A 22256-nucleotide genomic window follows, 5' to 3' on the forward strand; every position below is an offset into this window, starting at 1 on the left:
CTGCAATTAAAGCACCAATGTTGCACATGAAAGTTCTTATTGTTTGTGTTCCAGCACCCTCCGCGGGGATTATTCACAACCGGATGCATACGGTTTTCAGGGGAAATGGAAAGAGAGCCTGTGACGCAACTTACGCTTTTGGACGTTACCAAGGCGACCCTCCATCTTAACTCCTCCTCCACATTTACTGGATTGGTTGAACAGTGCAGAAGAGAACCTCCGCCGACAGTTTGTTTTCTCTCGTGAAGACCCGAAAGAAAGAAATGCCGTTTTTTACACCTGCTACGTTAGGTTAGTGCTTCGGGAACACAGTGGGGAACATTAACCTCGGCAATAGAGGAGGCAACCGGTTGCTATGGAGCACTACTGCTCCACTGAGGGAGGCACGGGATGTGGGTGTTTTTGTTGTGTAGTGAATCCACATAGGGAATACACTGGTCTGAGATATGTCTGTCATTGTCATGCCATACATACAGTACCAGTCAAAAGGTTGAACACACCTAGTCATTCAAGGGTTTTTCTTCATTTTTACTATTTTCTACCTTGTAGGATAATAGTGAAGACATAAAAACTATGAAATAACACATATGGAATCATGTAGTAACCAAAAAAGTGTTAAACAAATCAAACTATATGTTATATCTGAGATTCTTCAAAGTAGCCACCATTTTGCCTAAATGACAGCTTTGCACACTCTTGGCATTCTCACAACCAGCTTCGTGAGGTAGTCACCTAGAATGCATTTAAAATGTTAAAAATAACTTTTTGGAATTTCTTTCCTTCTTAATGTGTTTGAGCCAATCAGTTGTGTTATGACAAGGTAGGGCTAGTATACAGAAGTTTGCCCTTTTTGGTAAAAGACCAAGTCCATATTATGGCAAGAACAACTCAAATAAGCAAAGAGAAATTACAATTCATCGTTATTTTAAGACATGAAGGTCAGTCCTATGATGAAACTGACTCTCATGAGGACCGCCACAGGAAAGGAAGACCCACAGTTACCTCTACTGCAGAGGATAAGTTTATTAGAGTACCAGCCTCAGAAATTACAGCCCAAATAAATGCTTCACAGAGTTCAAGCAACAGACACATCTCAACATCAACTGTTCAGAGGAGACTGCGTGAATCAGGCCTTCATGGTCGAATTGCTGCAAAGAAACCACTACTACAGGACACCACTAAGAAGAAGAGACTTGCTTGGGCCAAGAAACGAGCAATGGACATTAAACCGGTGAAAATCTGTCCTTTGGTCCAAATTTGAGATTTTTGGTTCCAACCGGCGTGTCTTTGTGAGACGCACAGTAGGTGAACGGATGATCTCCGCATGTGTGGTTCCCACCGTGAAGCATGGAGGAGGAGGTGTGATGGTGCTTTACTGGTGACACTGTCAGTGATTTATTTATAATTCAAGGCACACTTAACCAGCATGGCTACCACAGCATTCTGTAGCGATACACCATCCCATCTGGTTTGTGCTTAGTTGGACTATCATTTGTTTTTTAACAGGACAATGACCAACACACCTCCAGGCTGTGTAAGGGATATTTGACCAAGAAGGAGAGTGATGGAGTGCTGCATCAGATTACCTGTCCTCCACAATCACCAGACCTCAACCCAATTGAGATGGTTTGAGATGAGTTGGACCACAGAGTGAAGAAAAAGCAGCCAACAAGTGCTCAGCCTATGTGGGAACTGTTGAAAAAGCATTCCAGGTGAAGCTGGTATGCCAAGAGTGTGCAAAGCTGTCATCAAGACAAAGGGTGGCTACTTTGAAGAATCTCAAATATTCAATATTTTTTGGGGTTACTACATGATTCCAAACGTGTTATTTAATAGTTGTGATGTCTTCACTATTATTCTACAATGTAGAAAATAGTAAAAATAAAGAAAAACCCTTGAATGAGTAGGTGTGTCCAAACTTTTGACTGGTCCTGTATGTCAGAGGGGTTGACTAAAGTACATACAGATCTGGGGTCAGGTGATATGGGGATTGGGTCACAGAGGAGCAGACAGTGGTTTTAGCAGATAGACAGTCATTTCCCAGTTCATGCACACACACACACACACACACACAAATACACACGCCTCTATGGACCGCCTGACAATAACAACAGGATGTACTGTGGATATTGGTTTTGTAGAGGTTTGAAGGATGTAGGAAATACAGACTAATGATGTCTAGAGACAAAGCGTTTCAGGACAGCCAAAATGTCGGATTTGAATTTGCTGAAGGACTACTCGGTAATTCACACTGGCATGTCTCAAGGGTCTTAACAGGTAGTGTTTCTGTAAGCTATTTGGGTAGTTTCCCTGAAATCCTCTTCAACTTTGCTCCCTCTGAATAAATCAATGGGGTGTTTGATTTGACTGTAAGTAATTGCTGTTACATTTTTGAAGTGAGTGCACTGCTGTGGAGTGATTTATAAATCAACTACTTTCCACACTGACAATGACCGACAAAATCGCCTAGATCACCTATTGGGAGTAAGCCTTTTAAAACATTCCATTTGACAGAGATAAAAACGGTAATATAATAATATCCCCTGCTTTCCTACAGTTGTGTAATTAAACTAAGGCCTCAGGTAAAGATGAGCGTCGGTGGACAATATTCAGTAAACGTCTTGGAGTGGAACTTATTCCTGAGTGGTCTGTCCCTGTTGAACAACTTATGATGGAACACGCACTTTTAATCAATAGCTTGTCCTCCCTGCTGAAAACAACAGCATAGACCAGCATAGTTCCAGTTTAGATGGTTTAGATCAGCGGTGTCAGATTCCCCACGGGCCGAATTCAGTATTCACCGAGGGCTGGAGGGCAACATTTAAAATGTATTATATTTCCTTGCCGTAAAAAAATTGCTCAAAATTGTCCTCTAACAATCGCTTTTTCCATTTTTGATGGTCCCTGACTGTCTAGCTCTCGTTTCCATGACTGTTAGCAAGCTGGACAGAGTGAAGAGACTAAACGTAGGTTCATTGTCATTTCTACACAGTTTCGATTTGGTTTTAGTCATTTCTATGTCAATTGAGATCTAGGCTACATCAAAAAGAATCCAAAATGCCATCCAACACAAGGTATTGTATTATAAATTGAGCCAGCCTAGAGTGTGAAAGAGTTCTAGTATGTAGATCTCAGAGTTGAAGTCAACATTCCCACAGTGACACAGTAAGTTTACTGTTAAGACAATTGATTTGGACTGATGTGTGTGTAAAGTATGCGTGCATGCAGTGTGTGTGTGTATCTGCGTACATTTGTGTGTTAATGTGTGCATGCATGTGCCTGTGTCTAATGCAAGTGTACAATATATGTGTGTAACACCTCCTGACAGTCAGATATTCCCAACCCCTCCTTCCCTGTTGAGAACACAACAACCCCTCTGAAGGGCCTGCAGTATAACAGCCACTGAAACCACAACTACATCTCCATGGTGATGGTCATTGTGCCCAGTCTGCGTGCCTCAGAAGGGCTCAGACCTCATTACCAACTGAAGGTCATCAGTCCAGACAACAACCAGTGATATTTAGTGACATTTCACTCTTGCACCACCCATTATATTGAATGGTAGGACGTCCAGAAAGATGACAGGGTTGAACAACAGCTCTATTATATGATGGCTGTCAGGAAGGTAACAGACAAATCTGTGGCGTAGACACACTTTTGTTTTTATAATGACAATTATAATCTAGAATTGCGCAATAAGGCCCGAGGAATGTGCGGTATATGGCCAATATACCATGGCTAAGGGCTGTTCTTATGACGCAACGCAGAGTGCCTGGATACAGCCCTTAGCAGTGGTATATTGGGCCATATACCACAAACCCCCGAGGTGCCTTATTGCTATTATAAACTGGTTACCAACATAATTAGAGAAGTAAAAATAAGTGTTTTTTCATAAACGTGGTACACAGTCTGATATACCACAGCTGTCAGCCAATCAACATTCAGGGCTCGAACCACCCAGTTTATAATAACATTTCAATAGCAACATGACACCATTGTGTCACCAAACCATCCATCTTTGGGTCTTTGAAAATGGCTACGTAAAACCCAGGTTTTATTGTTAGGATAACCAAACAACATTATCAAATCTGGATCACTCAGAAATAATACATTCAACAGTGATGTCTATGGCCCCACACTTTTATTACTGACAGTCTCATCATACATGAAAACTCCCCTTACTCATCATCAATGGTGTTGATGATTTGTGAGTCATAAATGGCGCCCTATTTCCTTTATGGTACACAACTTTTGAGTCCTATGGTTAGTAGTGCACTACATAGGGAATAGGTTGCCATATGGGACATGTGATTGAGTATTCATCTGACAGGTCCTGGTCCAGAGAGGGCAGAGAGAGACGGATATTATTTGAAGGTTGTGTCTCTGTCGGTGATACTCCCGAATGTGACCGCTCTGAGAAGCGCACTGTTGCATCCGAATAACCGAATAACAGCGAATACACAAAACGCCAGGTAGGAGGGACCTCCTCAATGAAGGACTAATGTGAATAAACTGACAGACTGTCTTGCCTGTCACATCAACTACTATTAGGAGATACAGTTGAAGTCAGAAGTTTACATACACCTTAGCCAAATACAATTAAACTCAGTTTTTCACAATTCCTGTCATTTAATCCTAGTAAAAATTCCCTGTTTTAGGTCAGTTAGGATCACCACTTTATTTTAAGAATGTGAAATGTCAGAATAATAGTAGAGAGATTGATTTATTTCAGCTTTTATTTCTTTCATCACATTCCCAGTGGCTCAGAAGTTTACATACACTCAATTAGTATTTGGTAGCATTGCCTTTAAATTGTTTAACTTGGGTCAAACGTGTTGGGTAGCCTTCCACAATAAGTTGGGGGAATTTTGGCCTATTCCTCCTGACAGAGCTGTTGTAACTGAGTCAGGTTTGCAGGCCTCCTTGCACGCACACGCTTTTTCAGTTCTGCCCCAAAAATGTCTATAGGATTGAGGTCAGGGCTTTGTGATGGCCACTCCACTACCTTGCCTTTGTTGTCCTTAAGCCGTTTTGCCACAACTTTGGAAGTATGCTTGGGGTCATTGTCCATTTGGAAGACCCATTTGCGACCAAGCTTTAACTTCCTGACTGATGTCTTGAGATGTTGCTTTAATATATCCACATAATTTTCCTACCTAATGATGCCATCTATTTTGCGAAGTGCACCAGTCCCTCCTGCAGAAAAGCACCCCCACAACATGATGCTGCCACCCCCGTGATTCACTGATGGGATGGTGTCCTTCGGCTTGGAAGCCTCCCCCTTTTTCCTCCAAACATAACGATGGCCATTATGGCCAAACAGTTCTATTTTTGTTTCATCAAAAAGTACGATCTTTGTCCCCATGTGCAGTTGCAAACCGTAGTCTGGATTTTTTTATGGCGGTTTTGGAGCAGTGGCTTCTTCCTTGCTGAGCAGCCTTTCAGGTTATGTCGATAAAGGACTCCTTTTACTGTGGATATAGAATCTTTTGTACCTGTTTCCTCCAGCATCTTCACAAGGTCCTTTGCTGTTGTTCTGGGATTGATTTGCACTTTTCGCACCAAAGTACGTTCATCTCTAGGAGACAGAACGCGTCTCCTTCCTGAGCGGTATGAAGGCTGTGTGGTCCCATGGTGTTTATACTTACGTACTATTGTTTGTACAGATGAACGTGGTACCTTCAGGCATTTGGAAATTGCTCCCAAGGATGAACCAGACTTGTGGAGGTCTACAATTTTCTTTCTTGGGTCTTGGCTGATTTCTTTTGATTTTCTCATGATGTCAAGCAAAGAGGAGCTGAGTTTGAAGGTAGGCCTTGAAATACATCCACAGGTACACCTTCAATTGACTCAAATTATGTCAATAAGCCTATCAGAAGCTTCTAAAGCCATGACATAATTTTCTGGAACTTTCCAAGCTGTTTAAAAGCACAGTCAACTTAGTGTATGTAAACTTCTGACCCACTGGAATTGTGATACAGTGAATTCATTATAAGTGAAATAATCTGTCTGTAAACAATTGTTGGAAAAATGACTTGTGTCATGCACAAAATACATGTCCTAACCGACTTGCCAAAACTATAGTTTGTTAACAAGAAATTTGTGGAGGGGTTGAAAAACGAGTTTTAATGACTCCAACCTAAGTGTACGTAAACGTCCGACTTCAACTGCACATCTCGACCTCACTGTGTTGTACAGCAGTACAAACCACAAGCGTTATCTTATTCACTCCTCATTCACCTCTCTCTCTAGCTGTTTATTGAATGTGTATTATAATTACTTATGATCGTCAACGCAACATTTTGTCTAACAAAGGCATATAAATCCAGTACGTCCTGTGAAAGCTTCAACGCATTCAGTTGTGCAACTGACCAGGTATCCAATTTCCCTTTACGTTCCATTTCCACCACTATCCATTTGTACAGTGACACATTTCCTTAGTGAACAGCATGGACGCGGATGCAGTATAGTACGCAATAAATGCAACATGAATTAATGCCATCAATTATGGATAGAATCTATAAGAGCACTTCCCCCACACACTGAGAGCACGTACAGTATATTCAATGTACTATCATTCAGTTTTGTTCTTTGGGAGGCTGTCACTATCTATCTCCTGGTTATTGTAACGCACGGCCATTTACTGTTACGGGCAGCCATATTTGTCATGAAGAGTAAAATGGTTATTGTCATAGAAATAGAATGAAATAGATTGATTCTATTTCTATGGCTATATGAGGGCTATGCGTAAAGTAGTACATGTTTTCTCTCTATGCACTCATTTTCCTTCAGTTTTCCTTCAATAAGGGACATTGAATCTATATATCCAATAGTTTAGATGGTATGTAATAATTCCACTTGATCAATGGTCAAATTAAAGGACAGGAATACCATACAAAATGATAAGTAGTCCCATATGCTTGAGGTTCCGCTGTTAGTTATTTCTGACATTGGGTGAATACAGTTTCACACCTTAGCAATGAGTCTCGCACATCCACACCCTATCGCCTTTGGTACTGATTTGTCTCGCTTGTATCTCCCAGATAGCTCATAATTCTCACAACCGCACTACACTTCTATTTCTACACCAATGCATACAAGGAGTAAGTGGAACCCAGCCAAACATAGATCAACCATAGAATCCAAACCCGCATCCCTTCACCATAGATCAACCATAGAATTCAAACCCGCATCCCTTCACCATAGATCAACCATAGAATCCAAACCCGCATCCCTTCACCATAGATCAACCATAGAATACAAACCTGCATCCCTTCACCATAGATCAACCATAGAATCCAAACCCGCATCCCTTCACCATAGATCAACCATAGAATACAAACCCGCATCCCTTCACCATAGATCAACCATAGAATTCAAACCCGCATCCCTTCACCATAGATCAACCATAGAATCCAAACCCGCATCCCTTCACCATAGATCAACCATAGAATTCAAACCTGCATCCCTTCACCATAGATCAACCATAGAATTCAAACCCGCATCCCTTCACCATAGATCAACCATAGAATCCAAACCCACATCCCTTCACCATAGATCAACCATAGATTCCAAACCCGCATCCCTTCACCATAGATCAACCATAGAATCCAAATATGCATCCCTTCACCATAGATCAACCATAGAATCCAAACCCGCATCCCTTCACCATAGATCAACCATAGAATTCAAACCTGCATCCCTTCACCATAGATCAACCATAGAATTCAAACCCGCATCCCTTCACCATAGATTCCAAACCCGCATCCCTTCACCATAGATTCCAAACCCGCATCCCTTCACCATAGAATCCAAACCCGCATCCCTTCACCATAGATCAACCATAGAATTCAAACCTGCATCCCTTCACCATAGATCAACCATAGAATTCAAACCCGCATCCCTTCACCATAGATCAACCATAGAATCCAAACCCACATCCCTTCACCATAGATCAACCATAGATTCCAAACCCGCATCCCTTCACCATAGATCAACCATAGAATCCAAATATGCATCCCTTCACCATAGATCAACCATAGAATCCAAACCCGCATCCCTTCACCATAGATCAACCATAGAATCCAAACCCACATCCCTTCACCATAGATCAACCATAGAATCCAAACCCGCATCCCTTCACCATAGATCAACCATAGAATTCAAACCCGCATCCCTTCACCATAGATTCCAAACCCGCATCCCTTCACCATAGATCAACCATAGAATCCAAATATGCATCCCTTCACCATAGATGAGCCACAGAGTCAAAACCCTCATCCTATTACCATATAGTCAAAACCCTCATCCTTTCTATGACCCCTATCAACAGATAGGGGTCAGATAAACCATTAAAACCCTAATTACATTTACATTTTAGTCATTTAGCAGACGCTCTTATCCAGAGCGACTTACAGTAGTGAATGCATACATTTCATACATTTTTTTTCTTCTTCCCGTACTGGCCCCCCGTGGGAATCGAACCCACAACCCTGGCGTTGCAAACACCATTGCAAACACCATGCTCTACCAACTGAGCCACAGGGAGGCCTTTCACCATAAACCATTAAACCCTAATCCTTTCACCATAGATAAACCATTAAAACCCAAATCCTTTCACCATAGATAAACCATTAAAACCCTAATCCTTTCACCATAGATAAACCATTAAAACCCAAATCCTTTCACCATAGATAAACCATTAAAACCCAAATCCTTTCACCATAGATAAACCATTAAAACACTAATCCTTTCACCATAGATAAACCATTAAAACCCTAATCCTTTCACCATAGATAAACCATTAAAACACTAATCCTTTCACCATAGATAAACCATTAAAACACTAATCCTTTCACCATAGATAAACCATTAAAACCCTCAGCCTTTCTATGACCCCCATCACCATGAGCATCACCCCATCCGCCTGTCCTTACCTTTCCCACTGAGCTCCAGGCACTCCAGGGACAGGACAGAGTCCTCCAGGGAGAACCTTCCAAACAGGCTGCCAGCCATGTGGTACACACACACACACACAAACACACACACCTAGCGATGACCCACACACCTAGCGACGACTCACAAACTCACACCTGAGACAGCCTGAGAGAAGCTCCTCTCCTCCTCTCTCCTCCCCTCCTTCAGAGCGCCTCTCCTCTTGCTCCTCTCCCTCCTCCTCCTCTCAATACCTGCAGCTCCTGAGAGCTGCCAAGGATGACTGAGCCTCTCCCCCTGAATGGAAGCTTCTCAGAGGAGAGAGGAAGGGGGAGAGAGAAATAAAGGGGGAAAGAGGAGGGGTAGAGTGATGCATCTCACGTGGGAGGTGTGATGCTTGGAAAGGAAGGGGGAATCAAGGCACTATGATCTTCTACTGGCCACTACCGTGTGTGTGTGTGTGTGTGTGTGTGTGTGTGTGTGTGTGTGTGTGTGTGTGTGTGTGTGTGTGTGTGTGTGTGTGTGTTGGGAGGGAGGGAGGGAGGGAGGGCTCAGGGGCTTAGGGAGGAATCTTCTGATTGGTGCTTATATCAAGAACGTCCTTCCTGTTTAGTGACATCATCACGGTTCACCACACATTGGCCGTGTCCTTATTCTCCACCCTACACTTGGACTCTTTCCCGTATGAATTTAACACTGATGAAAACTCCTTCCAACCAATCCTATACCTTTAAATTCATGACAGGAGTGTGCAAGGTCACGCTTCCGTGAAAGGGTGGAGAATAGAGATATTGCCAAAATCCAAGTAATAAGAGAGACTGGGAAAGCTATGAAACTCTAAAAACTATTCCTCCTCCCCTTCTCTGTGCACAGTATTGTGGCTGTAGCTAGCTATTAGCATTATGCTCACGAAGTAGTGCAAATAAAAACCTTACGGCTTCATTGACCGAGTGCATGAACCACCTCTTCGCTTCAAATCAAAATGTAATTGTAACCGGCTGCATATCAGTACCAAAAAATAGCCATACTATAAAATGCTAACTTTTTTGATAACTGGGAGACAGGAAATTGTTCCGAGGCACAATTTATTCTTGGTTACAGAAAACGTCCATCAGGGAGATCTCCGCTTTGGCTAGTTTACAAACAGAGATTGACGTGCGGGCCATTTCTAAAAACAGATTTAATGCACATTCAATATCTCAGGGGGTTGAACCGCCATAAATCTAATTTCCCCTCCTCTCCTCGCCTGCTCAAACTCATGAGCTACATATACTTCACATCAGATGCCATACAACTTTCGGTAATACATCGAGTCAGCCAGCTATTGGTGAAAACACTTCAAACGAGACAATTTCCCCTCTCTTCCATCTCCCAATGGTGAGATAAATCAACTGTCTCCGTTTTTGTCATTGTGTATGTGTCTGTCCTGTGTCCCTGGCCTTGTCAATGTCCTTCTCCCACTCCCTGTCCAATAGCAAACACAGAAATCAGCCCACAATCAGGAATTGAAAGGATTTATTTGAAGAGAAATCAGCCCACCCAATCTCAAAACTCCCAAACCCCCATCTCACCCCAACACTAATACCCACTAGAGAAGCCTCATCGGGGGAAGGTCGGGGGGGGGGGGGGGGGGGGGGGGGGGGGGCATGCACCAAGGTCAGTGTGCCTCCATTGGAGGGTAATGAGGTCTAATAACAGACAGATCCTTCCAGGCAGCCAGACTGATAAGTCTGAGTTGGAGTCCGAATTCACTGCTTCATTAGGCACATCATTAAAACTCACATTAGAGGAGACCAGATAACTTGCAGGGCCCCACGTGATAAACTGTCCCTACCTGCTCCATCTCTCTCTCTATCTCTCTGTCTCTGTCTCTCTCCCACTTTAACGCCTTATCTCTTTTTATCCCTCCATCATTTCTCTTGCTCTCATTCCTTCTCTGTTTCTTTTTAGCTGTGTTTCTCTCTGTTATGTGGAAATATGCTGGAGTGGGGGGGGTCATTCATCCAGTCTCATTCATCAGAGAAGGTTGAAACATCTCTTCTTCTCTTTCTCTTTCGCTCTCTCACCCCTCCTCGCTCCCTTTTTCTCTATCTCTCACCCTATTTTTCTCTATCTGTCACCCTCTCGCTTTCTCTCTCACCTCCCCCAAGGTTAAAACCTGTCAACAATTAAAACCAATTAAAACCTCTCTCTCCCTCTCCCTCTCTCTCTCACATACACACACACAGACACACACTTTTCACCCCTTTCTCGCTATCTCGATCTCTTTCTATCGCTCTGTCACGGCGAGGCCAAGCCACTTACCAGAGTCCGAGCTGGATGATGCCACGGGCATTTTGGAAATCTGGTCTTCCCAAATCCTCTTCTTTGAATCGTGTTAGGTCAGCTGGAGAGAGAGAATGAGAGAGGTAGGGAGAAGAACATGGTAAACAAACATGAATTATTCATCAGTTATGAATACGACCACCCTCAAACACCAAACTGGAGAAATGGACCAAGAGGAGGGAGGGAGGGACGATAAGAGAAGCAGACAAAGAGCAGTAGAGGGAGACTGAGGGAGTTCTCCCTCATGTTATTTACGCCCACCCAGTCCCAGTCCCAGTATAGTTTCCATGCCCACACATGCCCATTCCCCTGTTGTCAGCGTCTAATTATAGGTAACACCCACACTGTCCATCTCAGTTTCCACGAAGTCAACTATAGCTAGTTAGAGAGATTGGCTCCAGTAAGGGGGTGGGCTGGGTAACATGTTGTATTAGCTTGGAGAGGATTGTTAAGGCATCTGATTGAACCCATTGGCATTACGCTTAATGTCATCAGGAACTGACTGGAGAGGCTCAACAACTTCAGACATGTTCTACATAAATTGTTTGCCGATGGATTTGTGAAGAAGATTCCTAGAATTGCATTACATTACAGCAGTGAGATATCAAGGACAAGTCGCGACGGATTGAAGAGTTGAGTGAGACGTTAGTGTGTGAGAGCGAGAGAGAGAGCTGGAGAGAGAGAGAGAGAGATGGAACAGAGGTGGAAAAAGAGAAGTCGATGAGGGAGAACAGCATCCAAGGATGCTCATTCTTGGTTGCCATAACAATATACCGCAGACTGTGGTCAGGGTGAAGGGGTGGTAGCCAAATAGGAGGGAAAGTCTATCATTCAACCCCCTCATCACACACACACACACACACACACACACACACACACACACACACACACACACACACACACACACACACTTCCTACAGTATAAAGCACAAAGCACAATCATCATCTAAAAAGTGTGTGTCTATGCAGATGAGTATATTACCACCACATCAGCACTTAGACAGAAGCTGGAATTGTAGTTCCTGCTGTGCCATTGAAACACACTGAAAGCCAGAGTGTGAAATGTACTCTACCATTGCCCAGGGCTTTGTATAACTCTGATCTACGCAGATCAGGCTCTTAAAATGTTCACACCAGTCCTTCCTCCCAGCTTATCCCTCCCCCCCAGCCCTCCGGTGTTCACACTGGGAAATGACAGAGCACACAGGCAAGCACACACACGATAAAGCACACACAGACGCGCACGCACACACATACAGTTGCTCTCTCACACATAGACGCACAACAAACGCACACACAAATGACAGAGCTTGTTAAAAGTATGCAGGCAGCTTGCAGGCAGCCTTGGCCATGCTTGAGCTGGGTTTACAGAGGGTGAAGAGAGAGAGAGAGAGAGAGAGAGAGGTCAGCATTTTCCTGCTTTATTTCGCAAGCTCTCTCACACTCTCTTTTTTTTGGAGCGTTTCTTATGCAGGGGCAAAATCAGCCCAATGACGCTGCACACCGAATTATATCATTTTCTTAGCATATTTTAAAAACGGATGAAATTGTAATTAAGCGATTAAGCCTTTATAAAGCACTTTCCAATCTAAATAATAAGGGTATATAAATGTACAATAGTTGCATTAGATTCTACAACAGAGATCAGGGTCTGTAGTGTGTTCCTGCTAGGTCTTTTATATTGTGGGAACTGCTCTGTCTTTTGTTGTGATCCAAAGTCCCATGCTCTCTGTCATACTGAGCCGAGGCTACATCGACAGCACAGCTGCTATGACATCATGCTCGCAGCGCAGGCCTGCAATCATCATCTCTCCACCCTGCCAACCAATTAAGAGAAGAGCAAAGCTGAAGTGGAGAGAAACACTAACACTGGGCCAGGGTCACACAAACAGAGGGACGGACGACAACAGGATTAGCCAACACAATCTCAGAGAGAGGAGTGAGAAACACTGAGGGTAGCATTTCTATTTCTATACAGTCATTTACAGGTCTCTGATATATATTTTTGAACGGTTTGTTGTTACATAAACTAGGTGTCTTGGATCCACATCTTGGCCAAGAGCCAGCACCTACTTTCTTAATGTGTGGCCCTGGCACACAGGTGTTATATCTACCCCCAACAGGTAGGTTCCACCTTAAAGCTGTGATGCCAACACACGCACACACAAACACTTTCTCTCACCCACACACACTGTTACTGACAGACACAGACCCTTTGACACACACATACTCTGACAGGAACAGACACACACAAACGCGCACACACATACACCACAACCAAATCCTAATCCACGCGTGGCTCGCGTCACGCCTAAAAATAACCCTGCCCGCACTCCCACAGGTTCTGCTCCTCCTCTCATTGCTTCACAGGGGGAAAGCGCTCGTATCCAAGACAACCGCAAGGATCTCTTTCCTTTTTTCCACTGGTTTGCCATGGCAACAAGGAAAAATCCGTAAAATAATAACAAGGGGAGAGGGAATTGCAATTGTACTCAATTGGGGAATAATGAAATGCAAATGGTAGTAGTTTAGTGTGTCTCTGCTATTGTATTGTAGTTTTTTTTTAGATATCAAAACAATACTGAGAATAAATTGTAGAGGGTGAACAGCACCATTGAAATCCAGAGTATTGCCTTCAAAACGAATCACAGTGGAATCGATCACAGCACAGTGAGATACACAAGCTGGATAACAAGGCTTAAATGGCAGTTTAAAAAGGCCAACTCAGAGGTCTATGATGAAAGCTCTCAAGGAGAAATGTCTTTGTGAACTTGCCAAAAGACTGATTAACTTGATTTCAGATTTCAGATATGTATCCTGTCTCACCAAAGTGCTTGAATAAACTTCAGGGGTGTGTGTCTGATTGTACACTTTATATAGTTTATATTCAGGTTCACTGGTACAATATTTGAGTGGCAAGCGTATGGTGTATTTGGTCTGGGGCCGGGGCGGTATTCCTATAGTGTCTTAGAGTAAGAGTGCTGATCTACGATCAGTTTTGCCTATTAGATCATAATGAATGTGATTACATGGACAGGAGGGACCTGATCCCACTCTGAGACCGGCTCTGACACCGGCCCTGATTTCTCCATGAAAAACTAAAGGTAGAGAATTACAGAACATTTATAAGGAGCTTTTAAATAACAGATGAAAGGTTTTACTTATTTACTTAAGAGCTGTGAAATCAGGTGTGACCTAAATTCCTCCTAAACAAACTCAAACTTCTGTGAATCTGTGTCACACGACGGGAGCCCAAAATAACTTGAATTCACTACATCAAAACAAAAGAGTATTTTGTTGGGAGGAAAAACAAACTAAATGAAATGTAATTTGAAGCTAGTATGTGCCACATGGTCAACTGAGATCTGCATGTTCAACACTGTTTTCATTCTTACCACCTCATGTATATTGATGCACACAAGGTGTTACTATAGTTAGCTACTTAAATTTCCCTGGGATCAACAGTGATAGCCCCAACTCAACTGGAAAATAACATTTTAGCCACACACACACACAGTAGCCATAGCAGTGAAGCGGTTCCACTGCCAGTAATTCAGTCAAGGTCCCTGTTGCTGGTAATTCAGTCAAGGAAGTACTGATTGAATAAGTCTGAGTAATGACAGGCCTTGGTTCAACGTCACCAACGTACCTCTTGACTAAAGTTTCTGACCAAATGTTACAGATAGGATATGGTACAGTATGGTATGGTATACTATACGACATATTTAAGGAATAAGGCATGAGGGGATGTGGTATATGGCCAATATAGCACGGCTAAGGGCTGTTCTTAGACACGACACATTGGCCATATACCACAAATACCACATTGCAGTATATGAACCACATATACCACATTGTGGTATATTGGCAATATACCTTAGCCGTATTATATTGGCCATATACGACAAACCTCCGGGTTGCCTTATTGCTATTATAAACTGGTTATCCACTAATTAGTAAAAATACATGTTTTTTTCATACCTGTGGTATACGTCTGATATACCATGGCTGTCAGCCAATCAGCATTCAGGGTTCTAGCCACCCAGTTTATAATATACGATACACAATACAATATGTTACAATACAATATGATCAGATACGATATGAGGCCTTCAAAGGAAATGCTGTGATGTGAACCTCTAGTCACAAAGTTTCTAAACCCAGAGGTGCAACATCGTTAGACTTCCGGGAACGCTTGCGAAACAGACGAAGCAAGCCAAACCGGGATTTGGCGTTTGAGAAATCAGTAACCACATTTCCATCCACAATTTTTATGCGAGTAATGTCATACCATATAATAAAATATCCTGACAGCTGTGATGGAAACAGGAAGTCTAGGTACAATGTTATAAATGCAGATAGATCATTTGTTCGGTCGACATAATGGGCTCTTTTTGCATCTGTAAAATCAATTATGCGAGAAATGGCAATGGAAACGCCTTAACACACAAATATTGGTATAATAACCATCATATCAAAGTAATCTTGGAGTCACGCGATGATATATTGTGTGTTCCTCCCACTACGATTTGGGAAAGCATGCAATTTATTAGGCTACAGATTAGATAAAGTATGATGAATTTTCAAAGGGTGGTGAAAGTGCACGGTGATGAGCTTGATGCTCCTTTCCAATAAATATCGAGGGTCTTATTCTGGTGACATGATAATCGATGCTTGACTGCCGTTTGACAAATAAAAATATTCTCGCTCTTATTCATAATAATCTCATGTAGACGAGCCAACCTGCACAGCCAACCCGCACTGTATCTGTGAGCTGTTGGCTAGAGCGCAGATGCCAAGACCAGAGGAGGTACATTTACTATTTAACGCAACAGTTTTTGCGATGGAATTGAAAATGTGATGGAAACACATAAAAACGTTCGATTTTTATTCGGTACATGAAAACTTTACATTTTGTGTGCACTACCTCATCCTGCACTCATTTGTATCCGCAACAAGGCAGTTTGGTGGAAACACCACTGGTGGGAATATAGGCATATATTCTTCATGGGGATTTTAGAATATTCGCATTAAAATCTGTCGCCAATTGGATGGAAACATAGCTGGTAAGAAAGGTGAAAAATGATTCCTTAGTTGTTCATTTTCTCAAATTCCAAAGGCACAACCTAGATTCGAGAAAAGTCTTAATTAGTTGAACATGTTATTACTCCAACCTCATGAACGTGACAAACTGACCCGTTTTAATTTCCGTCAAAAACAACTTTATATCGAAGGAGTGCCTTTGATTTGACAGCCTGCACATGCGCAGTTCAGCGCGAGACAACCTGTTTCTGCACGTGAGTTCAGCTAGCCAACGTCACCATGACGTCGCCTACAAGTGTGATCGGGGATTACTATTGGAGAAGCAGCTTCTGCCTATCTTTATACTATACTGTCTTGGATCTAGTGGCCCAGAGTTTTTCCAGAGCACATGAGCTCACCTCAAGTAAAACTCCTGTCCCTATAGAGCCAATCCATACAAAAGAATGCAGTAGCCCAGCCCATTTTACTGTAGCTGTGTCACCATGGTTACGACCCCTAAATTCATCCAGAACTGATCTGTTGTGGTAGTGGCAGGGGTGACATAAGGATTGTTCACACTGCAGGCCTTAATGCTCAAATCAGTTTTTCAAATCCGTTTTGTAATACTGACTGTCCAAACAGCAAGTTACAAGTGACCAAATCGGATTACGCTAGTTGTCATAGTAACGACTGGTGTGTGCGCGGTGGTGTGAACTGATTGGTGGTGATGCTCGTGCTTTCTATCATTCCTTATGTAGCAAGCTAAGGTGATAACAATGCCTGCCATGGACGTTTTCCAGTTGCTTTAAATGTGGGGCGAAGGGTGAAGGACGGAGGAGTGCCACTGGAATAGATGCTTTACACCGTCGCCGGTGAATCTCTAAGCCGACTGGTGGATAAATGAAGATAGTGTACTAATGGCCGTTTACCATTGAAAAAAAAATGCAGTTCCGGTCTACTTAACGGGGTGTGTCTCCCATAGACACCAATGCAATAGCAGCTGGGTCTGGTGTACTTAGCTTATTGACTTTCATTGTCTTGCTTCCTCTTCCATCTCTGGCCTTACCTCTGCACTTTCTCTGCCGACAGCTGATTCAGCCAGAGAAGAAATCAAAGCCTGGGAGGCTCGGTTGTTTCTCAGCAACACAGTCTCTCCCTACAGCTAAGGATACAGCGCTATAGAGCGGCATAAGGAGAATAGTTCATATGAATATAGGCACAATTAGGTTTGGTATTCAAGATAGAAGTTGCCAAAAAACCTTTCGTGTACAGGCTACATAAACATAAAAGGTACAAATTACGTGAGATTTTAGTTCTGGGCTAATGATCTAGGATCCAGTGTTGGGGAGTAGTGAAATATATGTAGTTCAATTAGTTATTTAACTACACATTTTCAGTAGCTTGGTGGTAGTTAAACCAAATTCAAATCTTGATAGTGTTTTCAGTAGTTACTTTGTTGCCATGTAGAGGTGTAGCTAACTACTGGAACTACACACTATTTTTTTGCAAAGTAGGCAAGAATATCCTTTTTTTCTACAGTAGACCTGCCTAATTGTCACTTGAAACTGTTTTTTGTGTTTAATCGGCTAAATTACACATTCTGTTATTAACATCAGACAATTTTTAGTCTATAACATTTCAGATTTAGATATGCAAATTTTTCACGTAGACTTTTTCAAAGTACTTTACTTAAAGACATGCTCTGGAACTTTTTTAAACCTCCCGCTTTGGGCTGGATGTGTCAATGTGTAGTTCATACATGCATAATCTATGAGCAGAATGAATGTCTTACCTCGATTAGCCACGAAATCCCTAGTTTGAAAGCGACTGTTTCTGGAAGCTGTGCTGCACCATTTTCCACAAAATTTGCCCCACGTGGGCCAACCCCCTAGCAATTTAAGTTCTAGACAATGAGCAAGATGCACACACAGCAGAGTGAGAGCAATGACCTGGTGCACATATGTGATGTAATACGCAATTTTTGGGGACCACTTTTGGCATGTGAGCACCACATTCCGTACTACTGGCTAAAAAATATACAAAAGTACCGGAGAATCTATTTAAGTAAACTATATTTGTATCGTTTTTTATATAAAGGCTAGTGTTAGTGTATCTTAACTTCTTCCAGTGTGAAGTAAGTGGTAGCTTGGTAAACTACATTTTCAGAGTAGCTTCACCAAAACAAATTACACTACCCCATCATAGCCTCTGCCGAGTTGTCAACAACCGGATGTTCCGGTTTTCAGGGGAAATGGAAAGAGAGTCTGTGATGCAACTTCCTCATCCACATTTACTGGATTGGTTAAACAGTGCAGAAGAAAACCTCTACTGACAGTTTTGTTCTTCTCATCAACAGTATCTAGACTAGGGCAGGGTTCCTCAACTGGTGGCCCACGGCCCCCCAGGTTTTCTTTTGTTGGACATAAAAGACTATAAAAACACCAGCAAATCAGCTCCAAGTGATTTTTATTTTGGAAATCTGTTCTAAAGTATTCCCACGCATAATAGAGAGATACTGTATATGTGATCGTACACAAATGTAAGCAAGGTAGGAAATTATTATGTTTTAGTCATAAAACAGTGGCACTCAAATGTTTGGGCTTCGTGCGGTCAATTTGCAGTATACCATTTTTTTCTAATTATGTTCTGGCCCCCTGACCATCAGCTCAAGAAAAAAAGTTGATTATCCCTGCAGTAGGGGATCTTGGTTCATGCATTTACTTTACGCCTGCTAAGTTAGGTTACCCCATCATAACCTTATAATTGTGGGATTTGAGGCTGCCCTAGGCCCTGTTTAAATATTTTAGAGATCCTTCCTTCCTTCCTTAATCACTAATCTGACACGGTTGGATTGGTGAATGAATAATCTGGTTACCTTGCAGTCATTGCCTCAAGGAAGAAGAGAAGTAAGGATAGAAGGAGGAAGTAAGGAAGGCTTAAGACTGTGGGAGAATCTCAATTAGATTTCCTCTATTCCTCACATCCTCTCCTCTGTCCTATCCTCTCCTTGCCTCCTTTTGAAAAAGGTCAAATGCAATCAAGGTGAGGAGGAGAGGAAATGTGGAAACAAATGCGCTTGTATATGAAATGAGGCTATCCTACTGTAGTGCGTCATCAGGCAATGTACAGATGTAGAACCCTAAAATACATCTGTAAAATGGTAAAAAGAAATGTAGCTAGTTGTGCAAGGCATTAATAAAAGGATAAGTAGTATGTTGTTTTTAAATGTGTGCATGATTTTCTCATCCGATAAAACAACAGCTGTTTCAAAAGGGGTGTGGCGGTTTTCAAAATCTTCCGCAGTAGGATACACCTGAACATCCTTCGCCGGAGGAGGCAATCAAGTAGAGGAGCAAACTCCTCAATTTGCTTCTTAACAAATTGACACTCCTTCATATGGCGACCACTTCATATGGCGACCACACCAGGATGACAGAGGAGTCTAGGAGAGGACATACTTTTTTACTAATTGAGAATCACCCCAAATCTGGCAGTGTTTTCATGCTGTGTAAGGAAGTGCTTAGGTCGCATTTCTGTGGAGCTCATTGATCGTGCAGCATCACACAGCTGTCAAACCCGCCAAAAATCCTGTTGCAGCTGCAAGTTCTCAAAAGGAGACTATTAAGAAGGATGAAGTTCCTTTAAGCAGAGCTAAAAGCACTCCAGAATAAGACCTATCAGAGTTTTAATGTGTAAATCAACCAGAGGGATTTAAAAAAAAAAAACTGTATTAGAAGACTTGAATAACTGCTGAAGCTCATCTCAACCCAAACCCCTAATATGATATGATCTATGATTTTAGACATAACCATCTCACTGTAAGTTTGAGTGTAACATGTAATAAAGACCTATCTTCCTGCCAGCCGTGTACTCAGTGCTCATTCAGTAGGCGAGACCAGGGTTTCCCAAACTCGGTCCTGGGTCCCCCCTGGGTGCAGGTATGGTTTTTACCCTAGCGCTACACAGCTGGTTCAAATCATCAAAGCTTGATGATGAGTTGGTTCTTTGAAGCAGCTGTGAAGTGTTAGGGCAAAAACCAAAACGTGCACCCAGGGGGGGCCCCAGGACAGAGTTTGGGAAACCCTGGGCTAGACTACTCCCTCTCCCAATTACCTTGTTAGAGAAGATGTCAAAATGAATTACCAAGTGTTTACATCATGGTCCCATCCACCAGGTATAATGTTCTGATTGAATGGTACGGTTGAGTTTCCACATTATTTCAACAAAACATATATTTGTGGAAAACTGATTGGAATTGCAAGAAGTAAAAAATGTAAGGGGAAAAAATTTCACCAAACACTTTTATCTAAATCCAATGATGGTGAAATGTTTTGTTGATTTTACCTTAGTTGACAACTGAACCAACTAGATGTTGAACGGAAGTCTGTGCCAAGTAGGGAATTGCAGGAAATAAACTCTAAAACGTATATTTTTTGCTCCATTGTCATAAGGTGCCCATCCCTGGGTGAAAGTGTTTGCTTGACAGTCGTGGACACCGGTTCGAGTCCCGGTCGGGGCTACCCCTCGTATTGTCTACAATATCATTACCCAATAAGCTACTGTAGGCTATTACTCTCAGAACCAAATGACACATTATCATTTGTTTGTTTATTCATATGTTCACATTAAAACTGAAAGCGAAATGTGGTGCGTAGGGAGTGACGTGGGCATGCACCAGGGAACAGGTGCACATGATGTCCGATCCGACTATCCTTATGGCTACATAAGGTCTGGAATTCTGCTATTGTAAAACAGCCATTCTCTCCCAGTCACAAGTACATTTCCAAGAGTATGATTGATAATCCATAATTAACTTGTAAAGTCAGTGATATATTGTTCTAATTCACAAGCGCAAAGGATGGAAGACCGGACACGGGTTAGACTACATTGTATCTCCTCACACAACTTGGCACCTATTGAGTGCCGTACGTGGGATAAGAAAATAAATCAGAAATAGCTTCTGTTTTTGCTTAAATGCTTTTCTCTTGGACTATTCCTCACCATCTGTGGGCTTTGTATGCACACCAATAGGCTCCTGCGTAATAACCATAACCATCGCCTATGGACGTAGCCTAAGCTAGAGGAGGTAAAGTGCCAGGAATATGCTATCATGTGCACTATCAACATTATTGATATTGCGATACCACCACTATCAATAATTCACTATGTCCAATTCATTCATTCGCAATATGATGGATTCTAGCGTAAAACAAACCACCCGGTGCCACCGGCGCATCACGGCAGAATCACAATCAATTTAAAATAGCCGGGACACAAAGAAAACGATAGCGACAAGAAATGATCATCTTCTATATCAATAACCATTCTTTCTGTTCAACAAATCACTACTTTAGGAGCTCATATTAGGTTACCTTGCTTCTGTTGCTCCCACTGTCCAATTCGAGACGAGAGCAAAGACGGCGCGGCTGAATAGTCAAATCCCTGAGCACCGTTGCTGAAGATAAAAGGGAAAACGGTATGTGTGCCACAGTGCAGAACCCACCGAACTGCGGTTTGAATGCTTCTTGTCGTGCAGGTCTTGAGTCTAGACGACTTATAGATCAAACTATCACACGTGATAAGACAGTGCAATATACAATGTACCATAAACAAAGTAAGGAAATAGTACACTATACTGTGTCCAAAAGTTTCCAAATGATGAGTTTCATCTTCACCATAGGAAACTGTATTAAAATGCTGATACTTCAATACATCCCTACTCTTTTTGAGACCGTTGTGAGGAATTATGATAAATGTGTAGGCTGGCCATGTCCTGCAGCAAGGTCAGTAGAATATTTGGTCTAATGGTCCAATGGCAAATAACGTACAGAGAACATTTTCCTTGTAATATACTGTCACCTAGTGGTATGACTATGTCACATACAATGATATTACTCTTGGAACCATGGTTAATAATAAGCCTGTAGTGGTGGGTGGTCTAGGATCATTTCCAATCATGGCTTTTGGATATAAAA

The 22256-nt window shown here is 42.3% G+C and overlaps 1 protein-coding gene across 4 annotated transcripts in view; it reads right to left on the reverse strand.

Moving 5' to 3' along the window:
* The window catches only part of mpp2b (MAGUK p55 scaffold protein 2b), a 42866-nt gene extending 20847 nt beyond the window's left edge, over nt 1-22019 (reverse strand). For 2 of the 4 annotated variants that reach the window (XM_029708687.1, XM_029708679.1), the window contains exon 1: nt 8937-9035. In XM_029708687.1, the coding sequence (XP_029564547.1) occupies nt 8937-9015 (79 nt within the window). In that variant the 5' untranslated portion in view covers nt 9016-9035. Of the gene's footprint in view, nt 1-8936; nt 9036-9090; nt 9110-11238; nt 11321-21653 lie in introns of those variants that run through there. The other 2 variants (XM_029708697.1, XM_029708714.1) reach the window with 2 other exon arrangements.
* Between the last annotated feature and the right edge of the window lie 237 nt (nt 22020-22256).

This window comes from Salmo trutta, chromosome 2 (genome assembly GCF_901001165.1).
Source record: "Salmo trutta chromosome 2, fSalTru1.1, whole genome shotgun sequence".
NCBI lineage: Eukaryota > Metazoa > Chordata > Actinopteri > Salmoniformes > Salmonidae > Salmo > Salmo trutta.